Source organism: Neolamprologus brichardi, chromosome 14 (genome assembly GCF_056152115.1).
Source record: "Neolamprologus brichardi isolate AB-2024 chromosome 14, ASM5615211v1, whole genome shotgun sequence".
NCBI lineage: Eukaryota > Metazoa > Chordata > Actinopteri > Cichliformes > Cichlidae > Neolamprologus > Neolamprologus brichardi.
The window spans coordinates 16,506,953-16,529,262 of record NC_142117.1 but is presented as its reverse complement, the minus strand read 5'-3'; the positions used below and the strand labels follow the sequence as shown (position 1 = coordinate 16,529,262).

The 22,310-nt window shown below is 41.7% G+C and overlaps 1 protein-coding gene across 1 annotated transcript in view; it reads left to right on the top strand.

The window, feature by feature from the left end:
• The first annotated feature begins 3,854 nt into the window (after positions 1-3,854).
• clmpb (CXADR like membrane protein b) overlaps positions 3,855-22,310 on the top strand; it is a 78,113-nt gene continuing 59,657 nt past the window's right edge. Inside the window, exon 1 of the mRNA XM_006804628.3 lies at positions 3,855-4,269. Within this exon, the coding sequence (XP_006804691.2) occupies positions 4,221-4,269 (49 nt within the window). The 5' untranslated portion in view covers positions 3,855-4,220. The remainder of the gene's footprint in view (positions 4,270-22,310) is intronic.

The following is a 22,310-nucleotide window of genomic DNA, read 5'->3' as shown; positions in this document are numbered from 1 at the left end:
AGTACACGGAGACAGGCATTGCACTCGCAGGAATGTGGAACGGGAAGTGGTCTAAAACTGGAAATAGCTGCTTCTTCTTTATCACACTGTATAAGCGATCTGCAGTAATGACACCAAAGAGTCCAGCTAACTGAATGATATCCTTTAAAATATCCCCACAAAAACACTGCATAATCAGATAATCATGATCCTGTAAATCGATGAACTTTCTGCCATATATGCTACAAAAGATGCAAAATAAAATAATCTCAGGTTGCTCCATATTTGTGGTTGTTGTGTATACACCATCCACTGCTCCTTAACACATCACCGCTGGATGTCATGCTTATGTGCTTAAGGAGACGACTACAATAACAGATGAAGACTATATTCATTTTATTGGCTAAAGAAGACAATTTGCTTCTGTGGCGTGGTTGCAAAGTGCAGGAGGGAAAGAGCTTTACCGAACCATAAACAAACATCCAATTTGGATCAATAAGCTGCGTGGCCAATGTCGCCTTGAGATGTTCGCTGTGAATCTCAGAGGGCCGCCCTCTCCCTCATTAAATTATAAAGGATCCATGAGCCGTGAAACACTAACGGCAAAGCATCACATTGGTTGCTAAAAATAGGAAGGCCTAGACAAAAGAGTTTCTTTTCTTTTTTTTTTTTATCCTCATTCACATTGTTACTCAAGAATCCTTTTAACCATCCACTTCTATCCTTGCCTTAAGTCAAGCAGAGAGACATGGCCAAAGCCCGACATCCCTGCAGTGCCTCGCGTGTGTTTGCTCGGTATCGTCCTTGCGTCAACAAAACAGTAACACGTCCCTGTGATGTCATGATGAGGGAGATACAGCTGTTCTGGCGGATGGGAACACAGTTGGTGAAGTGCTCCGTCTCTGACAGGAGGTCCGAGGTGCATCTTGTTGCTCCAATTTAAATTTCAAATCCACTTAAAGTACATAAGTCAGGAGTGCTCCCAGCTAAAATGCAAGCCGTGTTGGGCCTGGAAGATATTTAAAAAATCATGGACATTGCACTTGGGAGGATTACATCTTCTTGTGCTGAAAGGAAAAGAACGAGGGAGAGTCCCAACGCAGCATCATCATCACCTGAAAAAGGGGGCACCCCTCACAGCAAATGATGTTTATTTTAAAACAATGCTTATCATGCCCTTAGCTAAAGCCTCGTAATGAATCTCGCAACCAGTCATATGCTTTCCGTGCGGTGAGATATTGTCGTGCTCTTGGTGATGTGAAACTAATCAGGGAGAAAGAGTGGTTTCCACACTGGTGACTTTTCAAGGCCCTGTGGTATAAATATCAACCATCTGTGAGGCCATCTGCATTGGGGTGCTATATCATGCACCAAGGCCAAACTACCAAACACAGACAGGTTGCCTTCCGTGGCGCAATTTACACTGCATGCAAGACAAAGTAACCTATTGCACAATCGCTACAGTCAACAAAGGATATGCCCTCATACCTCATGTTGCGCTGTCATCAGCTTATACATAACAAAGCTCCTCATTTGAAATGATAGTGTCACTGTTGTTTAATGTATTCTACAGCCACATACTCTCCTCTGCTTCCAGATCTCATTTTTGTGCAGAAAGACTCATTTTAAAAGGGGAAAAATGATATATGTTGGCTGTCAGATGCATTTTCATTCAAGTGTGTTTATCTGGACCAGGGATACAGGAGGACTGTTGTCACTGCAGGTGAAACGTGTCTTTTGAACCTGGCGATCCATCATAGTTACACTGCTAATATTGCATCAGTTCCGAGGATTCCTTGCTTTTGTATTTCACTACAGTGCATGCTGCTCACTTTCTGTAAATACTGACCTCTGCAGAAAAGAGCTGTGATGAAACTGGGATGTTTTTTTCTTTTTATGGAAAAGCAGAAGAAAGAGAATGCAAACAGGGAAGAGAAACAAAAGGGACACGTGACACTAAAGACCTCAGTTTTACCACTACCGCTATTTCTCACAACATCTGGAATTATGTTGTTGAGTCTCATCCTCTGCTTTCTGTGCACAAATCTTCTTTTCTGTTCTTCTTTTTAAAAGCGTATATGTGCGTGTGTGTGTGTGTGTGTGTGTGTGTGTGTGTGTGTGTGTGTGTGTGTGTGTGTGTCTACTTGTGCGTGTGAAACATTGTTTCAAGCTATCTAGTTATTGGAACGGAAAGGAATGGCGGAAGGCTGGTGCTGAAGAGCAGGCCTCTTGAGGGGGGAAGAGAGAGAAGAGAGGGGCCACAGGCGAGTGAAAATCCTTTTTTGTTGTTTCGGCTGATTGTTGAGACACAGAAGAGGGGGATTAATTTGTCTCAAAGTCTGACAACAACCTTCAACAGACAGCAGCTTTTCCCCTTTTTTTTCCTTTTTGTTTGTTTATATAACTGGTGCCAGTACGGGGTGTGGGATGACAGTTTTGTAAAGATGCACAGAATAATCAGCTCATGGTCAAAATATAACATGGTAAACGAGAACAAATATGCCCTATGATTCCAGACAAATCTTTAAATTTAATTCCTTTAATCATAACTATACATCATCATAGCCTGAATAATATAGTTACAAAATGCATACCTTTTGGGGGCTTTAACATGTGGACTTCTGGATTTCCCTGTTCCTATTGTAAAGTCACACCAAATCCTCAAAAAACAGTTTAAGACAGCATTATTTGAAATACTGATGTAGTATAGTAGCTGTAGTATCACCAAAAGACAAAGAATGTTCCCACAAATATATGAACATTTGTAAAAAAAGTAAAATATGTATAGCAGATTTAAAAAAACAACAACGTTGTGTGGTTTTTTGAAACACTGTAGTTATGAGGAATACAACGAAAAATAAGCTTTAGGGAAAATGTGACAAATATTATAGCCTGCATATTATAGTCTCTTAAAATATATGTTGGCTTCACTGATTTAAAAAAAATAAAAATAAAAAATAATTACTGTGTTGAGAAGCCCATTCATTTTACACGCGAGCCTTATTATTTCTCATAAAGACACATGCATGACTTTTTCTGCAGCAGCTCATAGCAAGAAGGGACACAAATATAAAGGTGCAGCTTTTCAAGACATTCGGTGTTATCTAAAGTGGAAAAATATTAACATCACAGAGAAATATAATAACAAAGATGAGGGTGGATCAGAGATGGTCTTTTTTTTTTATGCAAAACCTCTAGCTGCTATTTAACTTCTGGTAACTACACAGTAAGACATGTTATACCAGTTCTAAAATATTTTGGTCTCTAATAACTGGTTGTAAACCTTTAAATGTTTGGTCACAGAGTCATGAACCCTAATCACGCCCCTTTTTCCTGTTGGTCCCTTTTTTTGTCTTCAGTGGAATAAACACCAGCGCCAACCAGTCAGTGTTTTATTGGTACAGAGCAGAATGCTGTAATTTTAAGTGTTAATGGCTTATGTTAAAAAAAATAAGAAGGAAAAAATGCAATGATAAAGTTTTGTTATCAAAACTCTGGTTCTCAGCTGGTGAATTCTGCCTTACAAAGAGCATTGTTCATTTACTGTATATTGCATTAATATACAGATCAAAGATACAAAAATATAATTCCAGTGTCTCAACTTCACATGCAGTTTTGTTTAATGGGACTGTGTGTAGCTATTTATCAGCTTGCATGATTTTCATTCAGTGATACGTAAACAGATTCACTCCTGTCTGCTGCACCTAACTATCGACTCCCAGCCACCCAACAAGCAGAGCGTGTGTTGCCGGATGCTCAAGCATGTGTAAGAGAACTTCAGACTCTAGAGGTCTCCATCCTTCAGCATCCCCTCATCATCATCCACCTATTCTCCCTCCTCCTCCTCCTTCTCCTCTCTGGCATTTTGTGCAGCGGAGGAGGATAGGAGGAGTGACTGCTGAGGAGGAGACAGAGGGGACTCTGAGACAACACGTCCCACGCCAGAGCCAGACAGCCAGGGAACTTTGATTTGACGCCAAGTAGCCTGCGATCAAAATTACAATGAGAAGAAAGAGCCTCGTTTCTTCCTCCTCCTCTTCTCCTTTTTCTTCTCGGGAGGCTTAGATATGTCGGGCGTGTGCAACATATGATGTCGTTGGACTCATAAGCTCAATGAAGATTTATTTATCTCTGATTTCGGTCCTTAATTCGCTGATGGTGCCGCTTCGTTGTGCTTGCGCTTAGGTCAGCCGAATGAATTTGAAGGCAGTCTGAGCGCATTGTTTCCAGCTCCGTTACATATGGGATTTCGAGCCGTGATGTCTGCAATCTCTCGCTCTTTGTTTCTGGGTAAGTCACTTTCCATTTCTTTAAAAGACCGGATTTATTTATGTAAAAGCAGCGCAGGCGTGTTGCTCTGAAAAATGAGGATGTGAACACCGAGGTTCATTTTTCGTATATATTTGAATATAATTCTCTTTCGTTGTTTCACGTGTCGTTAACACCACATCTGACAGCTTCGGTTCAGAATGATGTCAGAATATATCTGTTGTCTATTTTCTCTTCCCCCTTATGACACTTTAAGATTTGGGTGAGAAATGACTACATTTACATTTAGATTCATCTTCAAAAACGCAAACGCGCTGTAGCCAACCGTGCGCTTTCTCTCAAGCTGGGAGCTCTCGAAAATGGGACAAATTAAAGCAACGTGAAGGGGATAAAAGTTCACCTGACCCCTCCCTTCAAATCTGCTTTCAAGATTTATTGACCCTGCGCGTTCTTGTATTGGCATTTTCTTCAAAGGCAGGCCCGCAGCAGATGCACAAAAACCTCCTTTGTCATATTTAAACAAAGGGAAATAATTCATTAATTTCAGTAACCACCGAGAAAACACTAGGCTAGAAAAAGATCTCTATTCTAGCTCTTCTGGAAGTCAGTGATTAGATTTGTTAGGATAATTGTTAGGATAGGATATCTTGAAAGGATCTCTAAAAAGTCTTTTTTTTCTAATTGTTACTCTTATTTTATTATATCATAAACCATAGATGGACCTCTTTTTATTTTATAGAAACAGAAGCTTCATTTGTCTCCAAGGCTTGATTTTATCACTACTGCTATTTGCTGTGTTAACAGTAATCCTGCTTCTATTATTACTGTTACTAATATTATGGGATTGTAATGTAGAGGGGGCCTGGAACTGTTTCCAGGTCCGAAGCTCAATGAGGAATGTTTAATTCCACTGTGACCTCTCTGACTGGAAGTTACAGTTAGCACTGCGGGACGGTGTGTTAAAAATGACAGCCAGTACGAGGTGTTATTCACCCCACTGTGGTGTAACTGAGGGGAAAACTAGTTTTGAAAGCCACAGATTTGAAAAGACAAACTAACAAAAGATTTTAAAGTTTGAAAATTGTCTTTGACTGGGTGCTAGAAAAACTTTGAACCCCCACCCTGGTTGAGAGTTAGATTGGTTGAATGTAGCCATATGAGGAGAAATCCACACGGCTCGTGCGCTCTGGTCTGAGTCCCGAGGTCGTGCTCTGGTAGTTTCTGTGTGGTTTGCTGCTTGTTGCGTATTGCAGTCTGGAGACAAATCAAAAGACCTCGGCATTTGTTTTTAATTTTCTATTCCATTAGTTTAGACATACAACTGATGTTATTTGCTTATGCTTGATGTGGTTTGTGCTGCAGGCTTGTAAATGCTTTGAGAGTTTGTTATCTTCGTCTCCCATTATTCAGTCACTGACATATTGTGGTGATATGTCTGTGGAATACCCTGTCCAATGCCTAATGCGTTCAGTGGAGAGATCCTCGTCCCTCTGGACCTGGTATAAAATAAATAGATAGTTGAAGGATGGAGATATGTATGGATAAGCTAACCTGTCATGGCTTACATTGGTAGACCAGCAAGTCCAAAGAGTGTGGTACGCTGTAATGCATACTGATCCTCTGTTAAACTAAAGGAGCTGACTCTGCAGAGAACACTGCATACAAGTAAATCTTAGGTTTAGGTCAAAAAGCACTCTGTAACACTGGGCAATGATGTAGGCTATTTTAAGCTAAGCATGCAGATTATCATAACACCAGCAGTGCTTTTCCGGTAATGACGATCTTAAATAACGCAACGGGCTCATTCAGGAGAAGGTGAAAACATTACACATTATCCCTAAATAATAGCAGTTGTTTGCTTTTCTTAAAATAACCATATGACTGCGCCTTGGGTATTAAATGACTTGTTGCCATGGTGAGGTATTTTTTCCCTCCTTTGTCATGTTTAAGACAACGGAAAGAAAACTATATTAAACAGTTTGTGCAGCGATGTGACTGGATGGCATGTTCAATACAGTTGGAACCGGGGTCACACGTCTCTCGTCCAAGAACAAAACATCCATCAGTCATCCAAAAGAGTGTTCACCCACCCCCCAACCGAGGGGATATGCAGCTTTTCAAGCTTGGCTGCTTGGCTGTACCATACCGAAGGACTTTTTTCCTCTGAATTTATAGCCTGCATTAATTCAAGATCAACTAAAAGGCCAAGCAGAGGGAGGAGGTGGCTGTTTTATTCTAAAAGAGGATCAATAGCCATTAATAGGGGCTCCTTTTCTTTTAATTTGGATTTGGCTTCGCAAGTCCTGAGACATCCTTAAATTAATATCTGTTGGAAATGTAATATCCACTGGTCACATTACAGATAAGTAGCACAATTAATTGCCACAGAGAGTTCAATAGCTCCCTTCGGTAACTCTGCTGATGTGAAGTAAGAATCAGAACAAGGTCATACAAAACTGAACAAATCAAGTAACTCAGTAAGAGCGCAGGGCACGTGGCAATTTGGCCAGGTAATGGAGACCAGTGATTGATTGCGTGTCTGTCCCAGTGCCAGGATTAAATGATTCTGAATGGGGGGAATTTGAAAGTGAAATGACTGTCCAAAAAGTAATAACACAATCTAAGTCACTTGACGGAAATCTAATTTAAAAGTATGATTAGCTTTTATATGAGAGCCAAACCTTAGCACCTTTGCTTCTTTTTCTTTTTCCTGCATGGCCTTTTGGGCCTCAGTGTCTAAGAAAACTGCAATGTGATCACTGCAGTACAGCAGGATCTTAGCATTAAGATGTGTGCTGATGTCCACATTCATACATTCGTACAGTATAATACTGAGAAGATGGCAGTGCATATGCAAGTATGCTAGTGTGTGATGTAGATAAAGAGAGCAGTAGCTCCAAACAGAAATTCTGTCCCCATTCTATATTTAGCATGTCTGCCGGGTTAGGCAGAGGATCTCTGAAATGTGAAGATGACAGGAGCCTCCTGAGCCAGAGGTTATGAAGTGACATCTTGATGTGTTTGTGCCTGAATCACACTCCCACACACACACACACACCCTGCCAAAGACTTCTGACATTCCTGCACACCCAAAGACGTTCCGATATTTGACGTCTAGTTACCATACATTAAGGCTTAGTTTTGATCTTCTTTTGACTCATGTCGTGCGTCAGTGTTATCATTTGGCATCCCCGTTCTATATTCTCAGCTTTGAAGGTATTTTGTTTTGGGGGGGGGAAATATGTGGTGACTCTGGAAGCTCTGCTTTGCAGGACTTGAACTTGTGTGATGTTTGACTTCTTACTTGCATGAAGAGTAATCTTGTGTTTTTAAAGCATAAACCATTTAGTTATTTTCAATTTTACTTGAATTACCAAGTTCAGTTAATTTTGTTAGTCATTTCACACATTGGGACTAGTGTGTGTAAAAATCCCTATCATTTAGCGCAAATGCAGGACTTACAGTAAAGTGTAGCTGCAGCTGTTGAAGGAAATTTTGTACCAATGCTTTTTGTTGAATGACTTCCCTTGCACCTACAATGTCAGTTATTTTACATGCAGAACGAAGTGTAAAAACACTTCCATCCAGAGAGGATTGTATTACTCAAAACAAAAATGCAGAATCTGACTGGCTCATCAAGGGCAGAGCCCTCTGGAATACAAAACCTGCAACAATGGTGACTGAAGAGGCCTACAGATGAGTGCAGAGGTCCTGCTGTCCTCAAAACAATTGAACCATATCATTAGCAAACACTGATTTGCCTTCCAAGCACTTTCCTTCTGATGTGTATGGCCTTTAAATGACAGCATGGTTCCCTGAATAACAAGCCATCCTCTTTTTGTACCTGGGGGGATTCTTCATGTTTCATTGATTGTGGTGCTTTTAGTTGGAAGGTCTTTCTATTCTGTCGCAGCAAACCGAATGCCACGCTTTGAATGAGAGCGTTTGTAGGTGAAAGTCTAACTGCTTTGTACAGTAAGTGCTTTTATTCCTGGAGGATCGAGGCAGGTTTGTGTTTTCACTGAAACCGAAGACATCCGAAGGAAAAATATACAAAGATTGTACCACTGGAATCGTCTGCAGTTTTCCACAATATTTCTTTGTTTGGCAGTTCCTTCATCTTCGTTTCACCGCACCCGCAATTTCCGAGCCACCCGGTCGTTATTCTGCACGAGCCGTTTGTCGCTCGCGTCCTGAGAAATGAAATACATATGCGTAGACAGAGGGGGGTTTGTGTAGTGTTTCTGACCTACACAAACCCGGCCCCTTTCAACCGTCACTGGGAAAATTACTCCCAGATTATTTTGGAACGTATGAACAGGAACTGCCTATTTCACTTTACTGCTAATCTTTGACAGATGTTCTGGAGAAGCTCACGTTCACGTTAACCAGAGACACATGTGCAATCTATGCTGGGCTGAACAGCAGTATTAATGAACGTCAAGACTCCACTGATAGTCAGGATGATCAGATTGAGCTTGAGATTGACACATTTTAAAGGAAAGTGAATCTGGTTACTGAGTGGAGGAAATATTTTCTTCTATTAAGTCGCTAATATTTTGCAAATGGGCTTTTAGTGCTTAAACATTTTTTTGATCAGTTGATTAACAAATTGGAAGAAAATGAACCATCGCAATTAGGGGGGGAAAAAAGGAGACTAACTGTAAAATAAAACAGCAAAAGCACATACACTTTACGGGAAACATAACCGTTCCACCTGCATGTGCTTTTATTTTTAATGTTTGCATCTGGCAAGAAAATGTGCTCTAGCCATGTTCTTTACTTGTTTACTGCAACCATTTGATCTTCTTTTACAATATCCATTCATGACAACTAAACCAGCTTAAATCTTATTTATGGTTATGTTAAAGGAACTCCCACCACATAGGGATAGGGGAAGATTGTGGTCTTTGTTATTTACTGAAAAAGTCAACAGTGGCTATAAGAATGAGACACAACTTGATTGCAGTATTTAGCACAGCATTGTTTAGAGTAGAGTTTAAACTAAAACTTCGGGATTCAGAACTTGCCCTGTGAATAGCTAATATTCACCCCGACCATTTACCAGTGAACTCCATGAGGCAAACAAATCTCAAGAACATGTTGGAATCAAGCACGCAGCAAGAATATGTTTGCCTAAAGTGTGTTGTGCAATCCAGATTAGTTCTGTATACTCATCATTTGTTGAAAGTAGTACTGAAACCAGGAACGCCTCCACTGATTTTTTGTTTTGGCTGTTTCACAACAGGCTGGACCAGATGTCACCTTGGGGAAGGGGTGCATCTGAATTGATAAATCAAAAAATCAATAGCTCATTTTGTCATTTTGATCAAGTGTCTTATTAGATGAGCTCAAGGCAGCGTTCGCCTTACAAAATAACCCTTCACCTCATCACTTGACCCCACTTCACATAGCTCTCTCACCAGCTGACCTAAGTATATAGATTTAGTTAACCATGCTTTTTACTTAACCTGCAGCCATCGTGAACAATGCAATATTTCAGTGCTAAGCATGCATATTTCATAATATCATGTTAGCAGTGAATTAAAGTAGCTACAGCCTAGCTTGCTCTCACAACCGATTAGCATGACCCTTTTTTGTTTCCTCTGCACCACACCATATTCTGCTGACTTATCTGCTGATAAACTGATTTGCTCTTTTGAACATCCTTTTAGAATACTGTGCAAAAGTCTTGAGCCACCCCTCATTTCTTTATATTTGGCTTCCACGGAGCCAGATGTTTCTCCAGGCTTTCTAAAGGTTTGCTTTTTCACTCCATTCCTTGTTCTTGACCATTTTTAGACTCAGTTTTTATTTGTCTGTTTGCTTGTTAAACTGCTTAACACTGACTCATGAATCAGCATACAGTAAATACTGTGTCCTCACATAACAGACAAGTTAGAGCAAAAACATTTCAAATAATGAATTGTTTCTTTAGGTGTATGGTTACTAGCAGACTTGTGCAAAAACATTAGCTGAATTAGCTGAATCTATGAAAACACAGCAAAAATAATGCTTGTCACAGTGTGTTGAGGTTTGTTGAGGTATGTCAAATGATACAAGAACTGGACTGCTAATCAGCTGCAACAGTTCTGAATCACAATTTAAAATTTCTGGTTCAAACTGTCATCAGTACAAAGGTAGTCAGGAGAGAGTAGCTACAGTCATCTGTAAAACACAGTGGAGGCTCTTTCATCATCTGGAACTGCATGATATTATAGATATTTGTTAAAATCCATGGAATTATGACCACAGAAAAATACAGTCCGATTTTAATTCACCATGCAATTCTATCTGGAAAGCATCTGATTGGCAAAGGCTTCATTTTTCAGCACGACAGTGATCCCAAACACTCTGCCAGTGCAGTAAATGCATACCTGGACAGAAAAACACACATTGGATCACTATCAGTCATGGATTTGCTTCCACAGAGCCCAGATCTCAATATCACCGAAGCAGTGTGGGATCATCTTGACAGAGAACAGAAAGGCAGCCAACATCCAAAGGAGAGCTTTGAATGTCCTTCAAGAAGCCTGGAGAGCTATTCCTGCTTAAAGGTGTTCATACCAAAGGCTCCTTAGAATTCTAAATATATTGTTTTGCCTCATATACTGTATTTGCATTTATGTTTGCACGTCTCAGTAAATTATTACACCTACTTCCCAATTATTTACCAAAAAATAACAGCACTTTTAGTAAATACTGCCACTTTGTTAGAAAACATGTTCTCATCCTTTTAATCTGCTTAACAAGCAATAGTGATGGATGGCCTCCATCCATGATCTCGAGCACATCCTTGGTTACCAAAGTTACACACCCAATGGCAGTGACCATTTCTGTCAAACTAACTTGTAGAAAATTATGGTGAAGATTTATCAAAAGCATTACAGGTTCTGACCAAGTGTCAGTATGAAATGTCTTTAAAGTGAGAACAGGTTGTAAAAACAGGTTGCAGATTTGCCACATTAGGATCAGATTGTACAAAAATAAAGCAAGCTGTTTAAAATTTGAATAAACTATAATTCTGATAGGGAGAAAATGTGTAGGAACGTGAATGAGTGGTTGGAAACATTGTGTTGTTCTCAGCAATCTGTGATCTATTCTACCGTGGCCATTTGCTCCAAAGGGAGGATTCTTGCCTCATTTGCAGAAGTGATACACTGTGAAAGTAAATGAAGCTAACTCGGTTACTAGCTTTATAATTTCTTGGAAAATCTGAAGTGATTTGCTTCTTGTGAGCATAAATGTTTTAATCAAGGTCTATGATTGTGTTATGTAAGCAGCGGGCAGATCAAAGAGTGAACAAAGCTGAGATAAACACTGATGCGATTGGTGAGGTGGAGCAAAGAAGTGTCTCCCATTGATTCACCACACTGAAGGTCTGTCTTGATATTAATTTCTTTGCGGCTATTGACAGTACTAGAAGCGGGATGCGGCCTATCGCCAATCAAGCGTTCTTCAGCTGCAATCAAAATCCACACACCTTGCAAAAACACCATTTAAAATGATTTGTTTATCAGTGGTGGGGGTTGAGATGCTATCATCTCTGAGCTCCCAGCACTGTTGTGGTGCTTTCAAGTGCTTTCTGCCTTAGTGAAAACTGGCAGCGCGGAATAAAGCTGGCATACTTGTCTTCTCTAAGCAGAACATGCTTTTGATCTATGTTCTCTGTCTCTGAAACCAGGTATATCTCTTGTTTTCTATGCAGCTGTGCAATCCAACTGTGCAGAAAAATAAACTGCTAAAAAAGCCTATTGCTCAGCTGCCTTTCATTTTCAAGCAGGTTGGGACAGGGCTTACACCCATTACTCAAAGAAAATAAAGTTACACTACTGATGAAACATTTATAAGCAATTATTAGCACACAGTCAAGCATCCATGCCTCACCAAAGTCACCTGGAAGCTTGTTAGGATGATTGAAAATAACAACATGTGAATTTACTGGTTTCATATAACTTGTTTACTCAAAAGACTGGACCTCGACCGAACGCTCCGAAGTTTTCATTTTTGGACAAGTCTCTCGCGTGGTTCCATTTCCAGTGTACTGTCTGCCAATAATTGATCATTTCCTACCAGTCGTACTTTAATTGGTCATGGGGTGCACCTGTCAGAACCCAGTGTGTGTGGTGCCTCATGTCACACTGTGATTATTGATTATTGTGTCCAGATTCCAACTTGTAAGTTTAAATGGCATCATGCTGCTTAGATGGGAATCAGCAAGAGAGCACAGCCGGACTATGACCACAGGGAATCATCTCCATAAATCAGAGAGGTTTTTTTTTCAATTCTGAAATGTATATGAATTAATTCCAGCATGTCACCAATGCACAAAATATTGATTTGCCTTTCTGTCTGCGTGGAGTTCGGCTGTAATTCAATTCCACAAATTGACTGCAAATGAATGAAAGCAACTTGCACTAAGCCAAACAATGAGATCCTAAGTGAGTTTTTCTTTCCACCCTCTTCTCACACTTTTCTGACTGACTGAACAGGAGGAAATGTTCCACGTCGCTCTAGTTAGACGCCTGCCGTTCCTTTCAATTTGAAGCAGTCGAGTAGCCCAGCAAGCAGGACACTCCATTAGGTGTTTTGAATGCGCACGCTCCTTTGTCTCACTCCATTTCCTCTTTTGCCTGCCAGTCTTCCCTAAAGCCTTCATTGCTTTAATCAGCAGAGGCCCTTCTGCCCTTCAGACATTTATCTTCACCTGCGCTTGGTCATCACAGCGCAACCAGGAAAGACCCAAAGATGGATGCTGTTGGAGACAGCGAGAATTCGATGGTCATTGATTAGAGAGGCATAAGAAAAAAGTGGTTACCTGCACGAGACCTGAGCACCATCTGGAGGATCCCTTTCTCCCTTAGTGGATGATAGCATGAAGTCAGATCTCTGCCCACTGTCCAGCTGAGAACTAGGACAGTTTTATATCAGCAGGGAGGCAAGAAAGTTGTAACTTTAATAAGTTTAAACAGTGGCCTTAATCTCTTTATGGACTGTAACAAAAGTTTGGAAATGACCTTTTAAAGCTCTTTATAATATGCAATTCTGCTGATTAATTCTTCATAGGAATAAAATCCCTTGTCATCAGAACCTCAACTTGTGTAAATGTGCTTTAGTAGAAACTGTAAAATTCCATAATTTAGGTACAGGCTTGGGTTGGCAGTCCTGTTCTTCTGCAGTGGATGTTGCGTGATGGATGATTTCATTATCCAACCACAATGCCGGCCACTTGGTCTTTCATACCACAGCGAAAACATTGTAAACCGAATATCATTGATCAGTTGCTCCATTGTCCACAAATTAAGTATATAATACCGCTGATTGCATTGCAGTCAGTATTTTCCGATTTAAGCACCCAGAGCGTTTTACCGGGTGAAAAGGTTGAGAAGTTTTGTTGTTTTCACTTTTGATAAAGTAACTTATGCAGGCACTCAGGCTGTGGTCAGGGTACAGCATGATGTCAGTGCTGAAAAAGCTTTTTTCCCCTCTTGCCCTCCCGTCTCTTTTCCCCCCTTCCCGGCAAAGTGGTTCAGAACAGATGGCACCACCACCTTTTTTTCCAACTCGTTAGACTTGACTTGTTGATGAAATGGAGCCTTTACGCTATACTGCCCATGCAGATGTTTAGCTGTACATATTTCTGTGTGTGCATGTATGTGTGTGTGTGTGTGTGTATACTCTCCTATAAACTGCCCTGCAGCAAAGGAGGGAGAGTCCACAGCCTAAAGGTATCTAAAGTATAAATGTTACATTTACATCTTAACAGCCTCTATATTTTTTCCAGGACCAGGAAAGCAACTATATGGCTTTGTATAGATATAAAGAGAACAGTGTGGAATGTTTTTATGTTTGCTACTGCTGCATAGCCACATATATACCCAAGTGCTCTGCAGCACAACAACCCTCCAATTAGCCAATGCAGAGCTCATTCAACAAAAATTACGTTTTTGCCATTCTGTTTGTGACATTTTCTACAGTTTCCCCGAGTGCGGCCCTCTTTAGCCTGGTCTGTCATGGAGTTTGTCAGGCTCAACTTACAGAGTACCACATCTCTTGCTAAGAAACAGACAGGGGCTTAGGACTGCATTCAAGATGCCTGTTATGGTTTGGCAATGTTGTCCAAACTGTCACATTTTGTATGAAACTTGTCTTATTGTAGTTGCTGGATGAGTAAGAGGAAGTGTTTAAGTGTCTAAAACTGTTGTAGTAGCAAGCGAAAACTGCACTTTACTTCGAGTTTGATGTCTCTCTTAAAATTCTTAAGCATGTAGCTTTTTTCTATTTTGGACTTTCCGTTTTTCTCCCAGCATCAACCCTATTTTTTTTTAATGCTATGTCTTTCTTCAATAGGGAAATCAAGAGTGCTATAGCATTTGGCTTGATTTGCTGTCTGGGATCCAAAGAAGCTGAGGAGGAGGAAATAGCAGAGTTTGCAAATTCAAGCTCTTAAAATAATTAAAGTTGGCGTGATGACTCTGCTTTCTAGACGGGACCAAGCTTTAAAAAAAGGCAGCACTGGGAGTTACCACACAGCTACAGTGAGCTGTGTTGTACTCAGAAATTAGGAATAATGAAGGTTGCTATATGCAATATGCAGATAAGATTACATTAAAAATCTGTCAGTGTGGAATGAAATAAAGCTTTTGGCCACTGACCCATCATAGTAGAAAAATAAACATTTTTTTCTATTTAGAAGAGGGAGATGTTGTTTACTCTATTAACCTTTCCTCTCGGTTGCACTCTTGACATTGAACAATGTGGAAGCGGCCGACTCGTCGCTGGCCCTTTTGCTAATGAGGCAATTAAGTCTATCCTGTGTTGGTTGAGCAAGGGGCCGAGAGAGCAAGCCAAGTCATCTGCTGTCTCAGCAAACACCAAGCATCTTAGCCATGCCGCAGTCAGAATATATAACAAGCTCTCCTTTGTTGTAATGGTCTTCCATTCCTTGTGGTTCTCCCTTGTCAGTGTGACCCACAGCACAGCTGGAGATCACAAGCACCATCAGGCTCTGTTTATCTAAATGCACTGAATGGTGGCAAATGGAAATTGAAGAAAAACACTAGGTTAAAATAATGTTTGAGCTATACTCGGAAGCTGTTGTGAAGCTGTGGTGGAAATTGGGTAGGATAAATTTGGTCATTTGTTAAAATAATGTAGAAAACACAGTGGGCACTATTTAGGAATCAAGTTCCAACCGTCCATCTATCCTCTTCCGCTTATCTTTATCAGGGTCGCGGGGGGGGGGGCTGGAGCCTATCCCAGCTATCATAGAGCGAGAGGTAGGGTACACCCTGGACAGGTCGCTGGTCTGTCTCAGGGCTAACACATAGAGAGACACAAACATTCGCACTCACATTTACACCTATGGGCAATTTAGAGTTTTCAGTTAACCTAACCGCACTAGTTGCTTATCTTTGGACTGTGGGAGGACACCAGAGTACCCGGAGAGAACCCATGCAAACATATGAAGTGAATAGAAAGACTCTGACCTGATGGTGGAATTGAACTCAGGACCCTCTTGCTGTGGGGCAAGTTGCCTGTTTTGGAAACACAGTGATCAAACCCTGATACAAGGTTGGTCAACATATTAAAATGTTCTAACCTGCCAAATTAATAAAATAATTTACATATCTATACAATTATTCTAATAATACTCTCCGTAGGCGCCTTTGCACTACTCTCAAACCTAAGCAAACAAAGCGAAATGGAAGGACTACCTTGTAGTTGGTATGCTACTACATTAGCAAAACTAAGCTAACGTACAACTTACTTGCCTAGGAAAAGACCGATAAAAATCCAATGACTCAACAAATGATATGTAGCTGGTATATTTGTTCAAATACCTAACTCTATTTGCCATGTTTCTTTTATAGTATGGCTTATTTGTGGAGAAAAAAGAAAGACTGAATGACTCTAACACCTCTAATAGACTGCATCCTGTTGTCAGGGGTGGTGTATGTCGTTTTCGGAGTTTTATTTTAGTACATAATGGAGTAGAGTGAGGAACTGATCATAGACTCAAAGGTTCTCTCTGTCTTTTGAACCTGTATGCTGATAATCAGAGCAATCCAGATGCATGTATGACACAAAGACATATTATACAACCACGTGCATACATCATTGATAGAGAAGCTGTCAGTGTGTGAGGCTCATACCTGATTCCCGTTCTTGACACATTTGAGTGGCAGTGTGGAATTGTGGCTTCTTTGAGCACTGTCTAGGATAATGTTGATTGCTGTGAAATGTGCTGCATGCATTAAAAACATCCTTGCTACCCATTTAAATGTGTTTGACAGCAATTAGCATGTTTCCGCCCTCTTAGCCTACTGACTGTCTGCTATGAGCAGCTGCTGTGTCATACAAAAGGGGCCAGCGTTAGGGCCTAAGTTAATGTGTTTAAGGGATGCACAATTCTAACGAGCGATAACCGAAGGCTTACGGCTGCTCAGAGGGGATTAAGGGACGTCGTTGTCTGTCTTAAAGCTCAGGCTTAACCATCATATTCCTTTTTTTCCCTCCTCCATCTCTCCTCCCTGGTAATGAATCGCCAGTATTCCCTGACACAAGGCATGAAAAAAAGAACATCTTACTCGGTAGGGAATAAAGATGGCTGCTCATTAGCAGCGGAAAGGTGTACCGAACCAGAAAGAGGAGATGTCTGAGTAGATTTGTTTGAAATCAATGCTTGTCTTCTGAAGCTTCATCTACAGTATGGGGCTGCCACAAGATATCAGGCAAGATTTCCAAAGAACTTATGTCGGCATGCAAAAGTGTGTGCATAAGCCACACAGGCATTTGTACATTTTTCCATGTTATAGCAGAAGGACCACTAAGGCTCTTTTTAGCATCAGATTTCAGCCTTCTTGTGCAGGTTTTGCTCTTGGCTATAACATACTGCCTGTCATCACGTGACCCGATCAATACGGAGAAATTAGCCATGCATGGCGTGAGACACGGGTGCCCCCGAAGTTGCAGGACCGTCACAGAGGTGACGGTTTTCAATTACAGGACACTAAAGATGCATAGTGGCAAGGGCACCACAAAAAGAGCACAGTAAGCAACAATCTGCATTGGCAGCTGGCCACATGTGTTCGCTGCATGCTGAAAGCACCAAGCATGACAGGTTACATGCCTTTTCAGCAAAATATACTAATTTACCCCGAAAGCACATGAAGCTTTCTTTTTTGTCTCGCTGGAGAAATACATGCTTGTGTTGTAGGCTTACTGCAGATGAGGTTACAGCACAAGCCATTGAAAGTTTACTTTATGCTTTGGTGGTATTTAGTATGTAGAGCAACGGGTTAGAGGGACAATGCGGGCGGTCCTGTGCTAAGATAGATAGACCAGGGCACAGTTTTTCTGAGGTAACATCAATAGCTCTGTCACTCGCCCCTGTGGCGCCCGATCGGGAGACCTTTTCCATTGACATGCAAGTTAGCGCTTGATTGTCATCTGGTAACTGTACTACACCGAGTCTTTGGGGAAATCCCAATGCAACTGCATCGGCTTATTTTTGATTATTACCAAAATTTATTGCATTGAACATTCCTCGCGACATGGTTAGAGCACCACCCACTCTAACATCGCCTTCATTTCCATATTTCACTCCTGTTTCAGCACATATAATCGAAATTCAGATTCAGTGGAAGGGAGAATAGAGGCTATTCTGTAGGGGTTAGAGAAGGGTATTTAATCCGCCCTGTCTTGTGGGTGGACATTTCGATGTATTACTGCACACATTATTATCTGAATTAATTAGCATGAGCAGCAAAATGTAGGTTTTGCAAGCCTTCATTATTTTATGTATTGATTTTTGTTCAACACACCTGTAGTTGAGCTCAAGTAATCCTACTTATTGTTTATTTATCACTCCTGCCACAGCTAAAGCATATTTGAGTGAAGAGCAGAAAAACAAATAGATGCCTTTCTTTCTTTCTTTTTTTGGTAGACTCCAAATGTTCTCCTACATTGCCAGTGTTTGCCTGCATGGCATTGGAACGCAATAGAAGCATGACTGATATTTCACTAGACTTACCAGCATGGTCATTAATCCTAATATTTGGACTGTAGCCACCATCCACTCCCAGCCGTGGCTTGACTACGTGTAATCATAGGCGTACACCCTTGTGTATTGGGCTGCAGGAAAAACACTACACGCTCAGAAGCTTAGTCCATCAATCTAAGAGGCCAGACATTTTTCCTCCAACCCCGATGTCAGAGGATTTCACATGGCACCCTCCCCCTTCCAGGCGGAATATGTTTATGAGCCCTTTCTCTTACTGTCCTGTCTCTTCCTAGTCCCCACTTCCTCTTATGAGACGAGGGGGTCTGAGCAAACAGCGCCTGCATAGCTCCCCGCTGCAGGGCCGTGATGGATGGCCACTCAGCTATACCTGCCTTACTCACCAGAGGCCGACCATATTTCTCCTTCACTGCCCGCGTAGGCCTGCATCTGCATGAAGACTGTCAAAGATGCTGTTTTCTGTGAGCTCAGCAGGGCTGAGGCAGAGTATTTGATTAGATGTAATGGAATTAAAGTAATCTGATTCCAAAAAGATGACATCTGTAATCTGTTGCAGTTACTGTAAATATGCAGTAATAAGATCACAGAGTTATTGCATTGCTCAGTACAACTGTGGCATCTAAATTGTTGTATTTCCTTGTGTATTGTGAAATAGTAGATTTAAATTATCCTTATTTAACTTTAAACTCAGGAGTCTGACATAAATTAACTACCCTTGCCATATTAGCGGCTACAATTTTCTGCAGGTAATCAGCTCTTTTGGTAATTGCCTTTAAATGTAATACTCCTAGCCCTCATAAGTGGTAATCCATTGAATAGTGGGCTGTGTGTGTTTGGTGCGATGTGTCGGAGAGGTAATAGCTATGGGATGACCTGAGGGCCTTATTGGAGGCCACTGCTCGGTCACAGAAGGAACACATGCTGCAGGATTCTCTGCATGGCAGCGCACTGCTGCTTTTGGGTCAGAGACATAAAAGAGGTGGGAGGAAAGAGAAGAAAGGGAGAGAGAATATCTATCATTGATCCTATGGTATTAGCCGAGGCTGCAGTCCTAATGAAGCTAGTGCTGTGGGCTCTAGGAAAGCATGTGTGTGTTTGTGTTACTGATAACTCCTGTAAATATCCACATCTGGAGTGTTTACATCCTGGTGATTAATTATTAGTCATGTGGACACAAATAAATCACTCAGAGTGTGTGCTTGTGTGTGTGTCTGTATGTGTGTGTGAGTGTGTGTATCACCAGATGGCCTGGCGTGAGCATATTGGTGTGTGTGTGTGTGTGTGTATTGTACCTGTGCAGGTGTGCATGAAACCGTGTATATCTGCAGAAGCCTTTTTGTGAACATCTTGCACGGTACGCATTGTCTTCGTGTGAGTATACTGTCAGTGCATTTCCCTGACTTTGAATGCATGTTTGAGTTTATGTGCGAGGGTGTGTGTGTGTGTGTACACAGTGGTGAGGCAGGAGAGGCTGCTTGGCGACTCATCCATCATTTTCCCCCCTGGCCTGCGATGCCCTCGGAGGAGCGCTGCACTGTTACGGTGACACTGGGCTCATTTTGGAATAGAAAAATGGTGCATCCGCCCCCAGCGTCATTGCCGCACGTCGTTACCCCCCTCCAGCCAAACAGCCAGCTTAAGATGGTGCAGTAACAATCCCTCTAACGGTCTCAGACACGCTCCCTCGCTGTCAGGTTTACACGCCATATCCACAGGGACAGATTACTAATCAGAGGAAGTGCTCTGTTGAAGGGCCTTGCGATGTCCACGGCTGCTTAGTGAAGCTGCTTTAGGTGGCCTGTCATCTTTTCTTCCTCTCCCTACCCCGACCACTGCTACCTTTTCCACTCTCACCTCCCGCTGGATAACCTTGGCAAGGGTGGAGGAGGGGTAGCAAATGGGGTAGAGAAAGGGAAAGATGAGACCACTTTATGAGTGTCCTGGGTTCCCTGTGCCCAGCGTTTCTCTCTTGCTGGTAATGCACAGGGTGAGTCAGCATGAGCAACTGCAGTATAGCGGCCCAATCAATTTGTTTACGCTTGCCTCTAAAGAGACAATGCCATTGCCAGTGCTGCTGTGTGCGAGTGGTCTCACCACTTCACTTCACAGATTTCCTCATGTCGGACAGCAGTAGCACACACTAGCCAAACTTTCTGGCATTGCTCAGAGTGACACCTGCCACTCTGAGCAATGCTGGGAAATAAACGCAGAGTCAAGCAAGAGGTTGGAAAATGGGGAACAGAAAGAAAGCATGGTAGATAAAGAGAAAATTATGTGCTGGCAATCTTTCTCAGCCCTAAATTGGTGCATGTTGCTGCAATAGATGGACGATGGAGTCCTGCTTTTTCATCTAGATTTAGGAAGGCAGAGTGTGTGTTTATGTCTTCAGTTTACAGTGCATGCTTTCTATTTCAGGATAGAGTCTTTCCAAGGGCATTAGGATAACCTGTGAACAAATTGCACACGGGTGATAAAAACAAATAGCAACAATTCCCACTCAGACACACACTCTCACACAGAGAGATGTCACTACTCGACAAATAGCACAGTCTGTTAGCGCAGACAGTGATAAGCAGATAAATGCATGCAGACGTAGCTCACCTACCAGCTCCCATTATGTAACCGTGTTCGCCACATTTTAATGTCATTCCTTGTTGCTGGAGGAGGAGGGGGATGTGAGACGCACAGAGATAAAATTAATAAATAAAGCGAGAGAGGCGAGAAGGGAAAGAACAGAGGAAGACTGGAAGAAGAGAGGAAAAAAAGTGTTTGCGCCCCACCTCCCCCGCCATCCTCCTTCGTCCTGACACTTCACACGCACAAGCGCATTCACCGTAGTTTCGCAGATTTACTGATACATCAAAAGAGATGCACACAAACACTCACACACACGCAGCTTTTCCTCAATAAGCCTCCTTTCATAGATAACCCCTCTCCGGCTGACAATAGCAACAATAGCATAAATCCTGATCCCAACAACAACAACAGCAGCGGAGGACAGCCTCGTCCTTCACTGAACTCACGTCAGCACATTGTCCCCTCTCTGTCTGTCCTCCAAACCTGTTTTTTTTTTTAAACTTTTAAAAGGATCAGTTTCCAGAGCTGAAGTATTCTGGTAGGACATGCTGTGATGGTGATGATTGATCACCCTGTTCTGTTGCTGGAGATCAATTGCCATCCGTCCTCCTCCACTGAAGATCTTGTTTCCTCTAGTTGCCTGTAGCAGCTTTCCTGGGGACTTTTTATTCCCGAATGACCCCACCTTTCCTAAAAGTCAGGCCACAGGTCAACACCTATTATGAAGTTGTATGACCTCGTCGACTATAATGCCCTGTGCCTGTATTGTCTTTCATACAGTCCTGAGAATAACTTCCTTCCTGGGCGGGAATCAATAATGTAGCTTGGTTTATGAGAAATATTATGCCATTTCCCGCCCAATAATGTCCGGAGTCATGGAGAATGTATGCTAGCCTGCATGAAATCAATAGCCTAAATGTAAACGTAAACCTTTCTATTGTCTTGCGTCAATGTGTTTATGTACATTTCAATACACTAAAAGCTGATTTCTGTGTGAGAAAGCCACACCGAACGCATTTCACAGTGCTGGGTTGCAAATATCACTCGCAGTTTTCTTTTGAATATCACATATCCCAGTCTTATGATGCACGGCTCCATGGCCTCTTATCACGGTCTCTCACCATGAAGGAATAGCACGTTTCAATCATCCTGTCATGGGAGAACTATAATCTTTTTCTTTTGCATGGCATATGTCCTTCCACTTCTAACTAATCCTTATTATGCCAGAGAAGCGAAGGTCATTGTCAAAGCCGAGGGGTGATTAAGTTAATCCACTTGTTTTCTGAATCCGATTTACCTCATTTTCCAAACTAGGGAACAATGTTCCAGCACAAAGACATCAAGATGATAGTGTGGCACGCATTAAGGAGGAGGGCCCCTACACTGGAGAGGATTCTTTTATCTGTCTTCATCATCTGCATCCCATTCTGATTCCCAGTTCTATCAGCCGATTTCTAATCAC